At 42.0% G+C, this 10928-nt stretch overlaps 1 protein-coding gene across 1 annotated transcript; it reads left to right on the top strand.

Annotated features, from left to right (window-relative positions):
• The first annotated feature begins 582 nt into the window (after positions 1 to 582).
• LOC135498103 (kelch-like protein 18) lies at positions 583 to 9846 on the top strand. The gene is made up of 9 exons (XM_064788276.1): positions 583 to 696; positions 1170 to 1300; positions 2016 to 2156; positions 2704 to 2902; positions 4196 to 4356; positions 5064 to 5308; positions 6651 to 6765; positions 7297 to 7513; positions 7810 to 9846. Exons 1-9 carry the CDS (start codon positions 589 to 591, stop codon positions 8212 to 8214), a joined length of 1722 nt encoding a protein of 573 aa, XP_064644346.1. The 5' UTR covers positions 583 to 588; the 3' UTR covers positions 8215 to 9846.
• Positions 9847 to 10928: the final 1082 nt, after the last annotated feature.

The raw sequence follows: 10928 nt of genomic DNA, 5'->3' as shown, positions 1-10928 counted from the left end.
CAAATAATATCCATTCATATGAGCGCCTGCATGGCAACGAGTCTCATGAGATCTCATGATTTATCCTACTGTACACTGAAATGAGTGGCCGTTTCTGATTATTAAAGGTCGCGGTTAATTGTTAGACGCACGGGTCTCTTTTTTCTTCAGCTTGCGGTTAGGTGGCATTGGAGAGATGTGACAGACGAGAATGTTCCGCTATAGTATGGAGGATCAACCCCCCCCCCCGGACACCTGAAAATAGTAATCAGTGAATTGTGAATTGTGAAGTCCCTCCGGACTGTTGAATTCACAATCCTGTGGAGCATGGCGGGTTGGATAGACAACCCACTCAACGATGGCACCGCGGCGTTTAAAAAACGTTAAAAAATTTCTCTTTAGTTCTTTTGGGAGCGACTTGACAGTTCACTGCTATTTCCCAGAAAAGGTCATTAGCCTCGGTTCGAGTGACGAAATAAAGGGCATTATAGCATTTCATTAACCCATGTATTTCAGCTGAGCGCCAGGACTATGAGCCTCTTGTTGGTCTTAAGCGGGCGCAACTACGGCTGACGTGGAATTGATCAAACGGAGAACAAAGAGAGAAAAATGGCTGAAGATGTTGTTGTTTTTGAGAAAAAGGACCTCCCAAATGTCGCTTTTCCTGCCATGGAGGCCATCCGACGGCAAGGAAAATTGTGTGACGTGACGTTAAAGGTATATTGAATAAAATTCAACAGAGATTTGGTAGATCAACCGTCTTGTTTGTGCTCGAATCTGCAACCAAAGTGTCTGCTTCCGATGGTTTTGTAATGTCGTGTCGCCTGTCAGCATGTCGCTGTCACCCGCAGTCACTGTCACTCGGCCTACGTACTGTATAGTGTGTGGGTATGGGAGACAGTGGCCTATCGGGTGTCCCTTAAAGAACTTCAACTATTACTTCAGTTCGAATGGGAGACATGAGATAGGCCTACTATGAATGATGAACTCGCAGGGTTTTGAGGCAAAAAGTGCTAGGCCTAGGCCTACAAGAAAAAAAAAATCCACACCTATTTATGGATGAACTAGCTATAGGTCCTAGGCCTAGATGGAGAGCAAGAATGGGCAACAAATGTTTCTTGATTATTGATACTGTAACTTGTCTTTTCTCATTCTCAACAAATAAATGTAAATGTGACCTCGCTTTCCAGGTCGATGATCAAAAGTTCACAGCGCATCGAATAGTTCTCGCCGCCAGCATTCCTTACTTCCATGCCATGTTCACCCATGATATGGCCGAATCGAAACAAGATGAGATCGCAATGCAGGGAATTGAACCATGGTACGTACAGTAGAACCTCTCTATTAAGGACACCCGCAGGACTGATAAGTGCTGTCCTTTATAGAGAGGTGTCCTGATTAGAGAGGTAAAATTGAACTTCCAATTTGGGACCAAAACTAGTGTCCTTGATAGAGAGGTTGTCCTTAATAGAGAGGTTGTCCTCAATAGAGAGGTTGTTCTCAATAGAGAGGTGTCCACTGAGGGAGGTTCCACTGTAGTTTCTAAAACCTAGCGATTCACTCATTCAGCATTTGCAAAATCACAATGGTGATGGAGCTGTGTGATGATGATGATGAGGAGGCAGAGATTATTCTTGTGAATGGAATACAGTAGAACCTCTTCGGGACTGGCAAGCGCTGTCCTTAATAGAGAGGTGTCCTGATTAGAAAGGTCAAATTGAATAGAAACTACCAATTTGGGACCAAAACTAGTGTCCTTAATAGAGAGGTGTCCGCTAAGGGAGGTTCCATTGTATAATGTATCTTTGGCTTCAAGACGATACTATGTAGAAGGGAGGTTCTTTGGATATGTACAAATAGCAAGGTTGTCTTCAGCAAATCATTAAATACTTCACAAAAGGTAAGCAGTATGAACTCAAATCAAGGCTTCTTCATGTTAAATTTGTACTTGACATGATCACATCAAGAGTTTTGCACTAGCTCTCTCACAAGCCTAGTGTGCTTGCACCTGATCATGGTCCTCTCTGCTCTTCTAGCGCACTGGAAGCTCTGGTCAACTTTGCTTACAACGGGAGAGTCCAGATGGATGCGTCGAATGTCCAGTCCTTACTGGTCGGTGCTAGCTTCCTCCATCTCCAGACAGTCAAAGATGCCTGCTGTAACTTCCTTAATGAAAGGTATGAAAAGCATACAATAAGTTTGTATAAAAACAGGCTTCTTTTAATTTTTTTTACTTGGACTAGTGCTAGTCGGAGTAGGATAGGAATGACTTAGTACATTTTGAGTAATTAGCCCTGGCCCCGACATCCCAGTCAGAATCAGATACCTTAGGGGCCACCCGTGCATTCCGTTTTTCTAGGGGAAGGGGGGTCATTTTGAGTTGAAAACTAGGGTATAAAATACAAAAATTACTCTAATGCGGTTCTAAAACATTGTCTGAACAGGTATAGTCTTTTAATAGCCTTGGCCTGAATATGGCATAATCACTAAAGAATGATTAATAGCACCTCCATCCTTACGTGTACAATACCAGAGTGAAATTTGAACAAGGGAATCGCACAATCTTTATACTCCTGGATGAATTTCGGCTAATGTTTAAAAAGACTAGTAAATGCTTTTACTACAGTTTTCTACAGAGATGGCTAGTGTCAATGTACATGAAGTTTAAAGTAAAAGCATTTACTAGTCCTTTATGAGTATCAGCCATTGTGTTTGTTTCGCCAGGCTACATCCATCGAATGTGATCGGGGTTCGTGCGTTCGCCGAGCAGTTCATGTGTTCCTCCGTAGTCGACGCGGCAAACCGTTACATCCAGAAATACTTCATGGAGGTTTCCAAATCCGAGGAATTCCTGGCACTCGCTAAGGTAGACGTCATCGATATCGTCTCGAGGGATGAGTTGTATGTAACTAGTGAGGAGCAGGTAGGTTCTTGCACTGGTGGGCCAGGTTCTCTGCTGTTATCGTTTGCTAGCATACACGTTGGCCAACATCTGTTTCTGATCTGAGCTTGGCCCTACAATGTACAAAGCAAAATGATGACCTGCTGTGTAAAGTCGACTTCAGAAGTAAAATGTGTTTTCTAGGTCTTGATCTCATACTATCGATGTTTGTGATGGAAAGTATCAGAGGTTCTGCTGGGTCGTTTTTTCTTTCAGCCAAATTTGCCTAGAAGATGGTATTTCCTTCTATGTTGCCATTTTAGATGAGAATTCCATTGTCAATTTTGGAGCCATTTCATTTATCCAGTAGCCAAATTATTTTAAAAATAGCAAATGGCTCCTTTGGCTGCTGCTGGCAGAAACCCTGAAGTATGTGTAGACCTCGTTATAATTGCACCAGACCTTGCAGCAAACAATGAACTGCATATTACAGTGTAATGCTCTATGCGCCAATGAATTTAGCGGTTATGGTTAGACAACCGCTGGGTAGGTTGAAATTTGATGACAAATGTTCTTATGAGCCCTTTTGTAATAGAACTTATTACCTCACTGTATGTCTTTGGTTGTCTAATCAAACCTGCTTGAGTAGGCCTCAAATTACGTCCAAAATCTACCGCTCGTGCCTTGGGCTTTGGTCTTCATTTTTGGTTTACGGCGGTAGTCTTGATTAGAGAACCAAGGAGCACCAACTGGATATCAATTCAAACCTATCATTTAGTAATATGTAAAGAGCAAGCTCTAGTGAACTCACACAACTGTATGTCCTAGCAGACGATTTTTAAATACATGATGTCCCACACCCGCACTTCAGTGGCGCCGGTGTGAATAAATCTACTTGTGTGAATGGTCAATAGCTCATGACGTCATGAAAGAATTGCGTCAAGAGGAAGGAAACAATGGGATTCACGTCCGACGTCGTTACTGCGGGTGCGGCGCGTCATGAATGCAGGATCGGCCAACGCGCGGCCCATATGGAATGCGACAAACTGTACCGGAACCAGAATTGTCATGGGTCTGCACCAATTTTTTCAGATTCGATGGACATGATGGATATATGAATTTTGTTTACACTTTACATACAGTGTATACATACGTAACCATTACACTCACTACGTTGTGTGAGTTATAAATTGGGAATAAATTGTATGAGGCCATGTTTGAAATAGGAGTATTTTTACATTGTCGCCAACAGGTGAGCGAAAAAGATAAAGACCGATGAGAATACATGTATCCTCGACAAATATTACAATTGATCCTTTAATCTGTGTTTCTCAGGTATTCGAAGCAGTGGTTGCCTGGATCAAGAAGGACTTACACTGCCGCCGCCAAGATATGCCAGAACTTCTTACCAAAGTGAGATTGCCACTCTTGACTCCACAGTTTTTGTCGGACCGGGTAGCTACGGAGGAATTGGTTAAAAATTCACTCAAATGCAGGTAGGTTTGTTTTGGCAGTCACTTGTAATATTTGGGATGTCTGCAGTTTATGACGCCACTGCTGCAGATTTATAGTGGAGATTATGGTGATGGTTGCCTAACCATAACCGCTGAATTCAAAACAAGGCTTCATTGGTGCATAGTGTATTTACACTGTTACATGTGGTTCATTCTAAACCCAGTTGTTTTAGAATTGACATTTTTCGAGAATAGAAATTGATACCTCAGTGTCAGTTTTATATATATAATTCGTCAAGAAAATATTCTGATAAATATTCAACGCGGTGCATTAACAGAGTTGTGCAAGGTGCTAGGTGCAGGTTTACAATAATTTATTTACATGACAATGACAAAAAACCCAGCTAGTACACATCAACTCAATAATCTTAGTTAATTCCATATAGTTGAATATTGGATCCCCTTCGTCTCGCATAACCATTACTTCTCTAATTTGTTCCGCCACCCTGTTTAGCCCATTCCTATTATTCACCCTATCAAAACTTGGGTGGCGCTTAAATGTTGGCCAAAACCTCACTCCGCTTCGTAGTAGGTTTTGGTCAACACTTAAGCTCCACCGGTTTTGGTGAGAAAACCAGTACGTCCATTCCGGTACCGATTCCTCAAACCCTTCTCTGGCAGAGGCCCTGGTTCCTGTTGGGGATGATGTAGCGTCATGTTTCTTATGGAAATGCTCTGTTTCATTGTAGAGATTTATTAGATGAAGCTAAAGATTACCATTTGATGCCAGAGCGTAGAACACAGTTGCAAACCTTTCGAACAAGGCCTCGATGCTGTACTGATATTGTGGGTATCATCTTTGCTGTCGGAGGACTCACGTCTTCGGGTGATTCCCTGAGCACTGTCGAGTCTTATGATCCACTTGCGATCCAGTGGAATCCTGCAGAACCTATGACTACTTTACGCAGCAGAGTTGGAGTGACAGTCTTACATGGTAAGTGATAGACATTTTCGAAAAAATAAACTTCTTATTTTGGCTTGATGACAGACAGTAGAGATACTGATGACGTCACGTCACGGTGTGCGACGTAAAATCAATAAGTAGTGCATTGACAATGCTAGCCTGCGTATGCGGTATAGTGTTAATAAATTCATCATCCTCGCGACTATAAAGACAATATTGTCAATAAAATCACATAAACTGCTACTAATGATCTTACTTCATTCATTTATCAACTTTGTTTCACCTGATGGCGAACAAGGTGTACAATCTGCGGAGATATAAACAGCTATATCTCGGTCCAATCTTGACCGATTTCCAAAATTCCAAAAAGTGTCTCTTTCTAAGGATGTACTCTTTCAAAATAACCATGAAACTGAAGATTTGTTATAAGCCTTTATTTTGACCTGAACTCTCTACAGACAGTTCTCGCAAATGTCTGTGGTTTAAATAGTTTGAACAGTGATTTCTCCTGAGGAGACTAAAGTTCATGACACCCCTGAGGCCTTGAGGTGTCAGATAAGATGAACCTCCCAGCATGATTGGAGCATTGTCACTTACTGGGATGTCGATCAGTGTCAGACTCTCAAGGTTCTGTTAAAGGGACACTATAGGCAGCTGCTAGGTAGGCCACATAAAGTTACTCAATGTCGGCAATAGGGGTCTCTCCCATATCACATTACGTCAAAACTATTCACGCTTGTACAACGAATATAGTAAGAGCTGAATCTAACATGACCCAGTGCCCTTACTGTGCATATTAGTCACCCGAAGATGGCCAATTTAACCCCACTGCTCCTGCCTATAGTCCCCCTTTAATAGTCCCAATCAAAAGCCTAACCAATGAATCTGTCAGACTGAGGCCTACAGTTGACGTGGCGTGGGAAAAATTGTGAGTTCACACGTTACGTAGCAGATGTAACCATGCAATACACAGTGTCTCTATCACAGTCTTTCATGACAACTGTAACTTATTATAAGTCAATCTGCTCAGAGCAACTTTGAAGGGATATCTTGTGGCTGCTTTCAAATCCACGCTAACTTGTGCTCAACATGCTTTATATAATGTATTTTTTGGGCGAACAGGCTGAGCCCAGTCCATGGTTTTTAACCACTTAATGCCGTAAGACGTATATATACGCGAACTCTATCTGAACCGCTCTGCCGTAAGACGTATATATACGTCAGCCATCCACAGGATCGTTCCATGTAAAGTCCTGTACTAAAACCCCTATTCAAACAATCGTGGGGAATCCCAAGGGTAAACTTCATTCTTCACAAAAACACCAAAAGTAGTTAAAACTGTTACTCTACTTTCTGTTGGGTTCTTTTCAAGGTGAGCTGTACGCGATTGGAGGTTACGATGGCCATCATCGACTCGATACAGTCGAGGTGTTTAATCCCGTGGCGCGATCCTGGAGACTCGTGTCTCCAATGACTTGTAAACGAAGGTAATGATACTGATGATAATAATATTTTAAATGATGATTATGATGATGATGATGATGAGGACAAGGATGAAAGTCCAAGTCTTATAAAAGTGAAGTATAAGGCTTTCTCAGCAACTGAGCTGCTCTCGTTGAAGCATTCCAAAGTGTCCCTGGAAAAATAATGTCTTTAAATTTGAAACAAGATTGTTCTTGTCCATGTCGAAGAAAACTTGTGATGAAATTCCTAAACTTCCCGCTGCAGGACAGGGAAGCTGCCGTCCCTCTACTTGTTTTTGAATCCGTTAACCGCCAAGCACTTGTCCATTGATCTTGTTGAAACTATGAAAGTGAAGCATTTCTAACAGTTGGAAGTGAATTTAAATATTCCGGCCAGATTGTGTTTTTAAAATGTGTCATACAATATAACTGCAGCCAGTACTGGTGTAATTCAATAGTTTGACTGAAGGCCTTCATTTTGTAATAATGGATGTCATTGTGTTCAGGTGCTCTGCTTGCATGTTTTCGATCACATCTACCTCCTCTTCCTTGCAGTGCCCTCGGAGCTGCAGCCCTGGACGGAAGGCTGTACGTGTGTGGAGGATACGACGGCATCATGTCTCTCAACTCGGTCGAATGTTACGACCCAGAAGCTGACCAATGGGTGATGGTCTCGCGGATGACGAAACACCGAAGCGCCGCTGGCGTGACTGTTTTTGATGGACAGATATACGCGCTAGGTGGACACGATGGACTCTCTATATTTGATTCGGTACGTGTCTGTTCTCCTCCCACGAGATTAAAATGGTCTTTAACTCTTTCACTAACACACCCGGCATATACCGGGCCCGTACACTGCCTACTACTGGCCCGTAGTAATCCATACTGCCAAATTTTCCCCAAGTTCTATCATCACCACATTTCATGAAATGACTTTCATTCTTTTGAATGATTTTGATAAAGTCCATCCTCTTGCAAACAGGGCCTACAACACGACTTCTCCTTACGCATGGGACATAGTACCACAACTCTGTGAGTTTCTCTGACTTTTTCACGTTCTTGTTACAGGTTGAATGCTACAACAATCTCACGGGGCGGTGGACGCAGGTAGCTTCAATGTTGACCAAAAGGTGTCGCCTTGGTGTCGCATCGCTCGACGGGAAACTCTACGCAGCGGGAGGATACGATGGGTCTGGTTTCTTAAAGTCTGTCGAATGTTTTGACCCCGTCACTAATCAATGGACGTACGTCTCGCCGATGAACGTTAAACGTAGCCGCGTTGCCTTGGTGGGTAACTGCGGAAAGTTATACGCGATCGGCGGTTATGATGGCGTGTCAAATCTGAACTCGGTCGAGATGTACGACCCGGAGAAGAACACGTGGGTTTTTATTGCTGCCATGTGTGCACACGAGGGGGGCGTTGGGGCAGGCGTTGTGCCTTTGTTTCACAATCAGCACCTGAATGATCCCTGATCGAGCTTTTAGGAGAGATCTTTGTCGGCTGGAATGGATATGTTCGGGACAGTTTGTGGAACTTCTAGCTCGAGTGGTGATGACCAGTCTTCTCAAATGTATTCCGGAGCCACTTTTGACGAGGGAATCTCTCTTAGTCGACATCTCTTGGATATGCCTACATGCAGCTTCAAGGGGCCAAGTCATCTGTGATACGTCCGATGGGAAAGCTGCAGTTTGCATTCGCTGGGAGGAGTGTGAATGTCGCTACGATTTCAAGACAAGTGTCAACGCGTGCGTTCGAAAAAACTTGGAATGTCGTATTAAAAAATGGCAACAGCATCACTTGAATCATTTGATTGATATTGTTTGTAAACAAGCGAATGGGAGTGCAACATCATCGTAGATCACATGTTCGTTGCTGTGCTGGACATGTTGTAATGAACTTGTAATGAGAGACTTTTGTGTCGCTGTTGGTAACAATTGTTGGTGGTCAAAGAGTATAAACTCTCACAGCATTTTTTAGCACTTCAGTGCCCTTGTTTCCGACCCCCCCTGGAAAAAAATCAATCAGAGATAGCTCGATAAGGTTATTTGCAATAGCTTGCCCAGGTCCAGAGCTTACTGAATCAATAGAGAAAGGATTACTATGCCCCTTCGCTGTATTTTATTTTTCTGACTGAGAAGTGACCAAAAACAACGCACCTCAATGTTCATGATATTTTGAATGCTTTTGGCAATGTTTTGATTTGAAACATGACTTTTATGTCATGGTAAACTTAAGCTGCCTGTGAAAAGATGGCCAAAACTTATTTTCACATATGGTCAATTGCCAAAATACATACTACATGTAAATATAAATTTCAACATTGCCATAGTGTAGACGATGAACACTCTGAATAACAAGTTTAAACAAATTTGTATTTTTAGTTCTGCAGATTCCTCATTTCAATCAAATGTTTGTGGGGCATTCAAAGGCTTACGCCGTTCGTCAAAATCTTTGAATTCGTAATTGAATTTGAAATGTCCAATTGCGGAAATATGTACATATAGATATAAATGTCAACATTGCCGTTGGGTAGACGTTGAACACTCTGAATACCAAGTTTAAACAAATTTGTATTTTTAGTTCTGCAGATTCCTCATTTCAATCAAATGTTTGTGGGGCATTCAAAGGCTTACGCCATTCGTCAAAATCTTTGAATTCGTAATTGAATTTGAAATGTCCAATTGCGGAAATATGTATATAGATATAAATTTCAACATTGCCGTTGTGTAGACTGACATAGAAAACTATGAACACCAAGTTATTATTATTTTTTATTATTAAAACAATTTATATAGCGCCTTTAGTAAAACACTTCAAGGCACTTTACAAAAAAAAAAGAAAAAAAGTTAACATATTTTTATTCATAATAACTTCACTACGGTATAGTGGATTTCTACTTAACTGGACCACAAGTAATTACGAACGGCCTAGGCCTGTAAAGGAGTGTAACATTGAAAATGGGGCCTAATTGGCTTCACTTAGCCTACAATGTAAATGCAGTTCATGCATTTTATTAAATTTATGATATTTATGTTCCATGGTTAGAAACAGTTTATAGTTTAAAGTCAATAAAGTATCGGTGTGCTACCGTGTACAATTTACAAGGAGGACTTTATTAATTATTTCACCTTGCAAACAACTTGTGTATAGCGCTGAGCGTGTCAAGAGTAGAATCACATTCCCAATGGAAGGACAAGTGAGAAGAAAGGGTAACAACTATCATACATTACCAGTTTCTTCCCTGCCCCCCACTCTGATAGTCAAGGGGGCCGCAGGCGCATTCCCGATTCCCAGTGTAACTTCATTATCTGCGAGAACTCGGGTTTCGGTCGGCGAGGTGGAGGACAAATTTTTCTATCTGAGTAATCATTCCAAAACAATTGCAAAGGGGCTCTCCCTTAGCAGTAGAGGCTCTATGATGTATAATGTGGCCAATTATTAAACGGATGCAGGACTTTCCCAGTCAGATGACAGATGAGTCGGATGATGATGACGTGAGAGAGTGTGTCAACGAGGACAGAACACTTAGCACTCTCGCCAACATATTTTTATCAGGATACCCTGACCCCCTATCCTCGAATGCCAGGGTCAGCCGTGTGCTCCTCTCCCACACACATAACTAAAAAACTTTGTCATTTATAGGTGCCAAGTGAAAAGCCCTGAAGTCCAGGATGCCTTCTAACAATACCAAAACCACAAGATGAAATAGATTACCAGCACCGACCATTCATAAGAAATGTGACATCAGGACTGACCTTCAAGCATTTGCAAGAAGATTTTTAGCAAAGCATCTGCAGTAAAAGGTCCACATTATTCATACGAAAACGAATAAAGACTAGCAAATGCTTTTATCTAAATCTCCATGTACATTTATACTGGGCCTTCCTGTACAAAACCAGAGTAAAAGCATTTGCTGGTCTTTATTCATATCACCCACTGCCTCTACTTGAAGGATTTGCTTCCAAGGAAATGCTAGTTTTTATTCATATGGCCCCTTGTTGCTGATGAGGCTTTTCGGCCAGCAGTGACCCGTGATGGTGGGAAGATGTCTGCAGTGGCAAGCATCCAGCTTGTCTAGCATGGCTTAAGTTATGGCCCAGCTATTGCAGTTTAGCATGATGGATAAGCAGTAGGCATTGTAGAGGCGGAGTCTTGTCTTCAGTGGGATGCATGCATGTATTGAAGA

Source organism: Lineus longissimus, chromosome 13 (assembly GCF_910592395.1).
Source record: "Lineus longissimus chromosome 13, tnLinLong1.2, whole genome shotgun sequence".
Taxonomy (NCBI): Eukaryota; Metazoa; Nemertea; class Pilidiophora; order Heteronemertea; family Lineidae; genus Lineus; species Lineus longissimus.
Note: the sequence above shows the minus strand (reverse complement) of the source record. Positions and strands in the feature narration are given on the sequence as shown.

Excerpts from the sequence above, each read along its gene's own strand:
- LOC135498103 (XM_064788276.1), top strand. The coding sequence starts at position 589 with ATGGCTGAAGATGTTGTTGTTTTTGAGAAAAAGGACCTCCCAAATGTC. Across the intron at positions 1,301-2,015 it reads ATGCAGGGAATTGAACCATG|CGCACTGGAAGCTCTGGTCA; the intron begins GTACGTACAGTA and ends CTGCTCTTCTAG. Across the intron at positions 2,157-2,703 it reads TGTAACTTCCTTAATGAAAG|GCTACATCCATCGAATGTGA; the intron begins GTATGAAAAGCA and ends TTGTTTCGCCAG.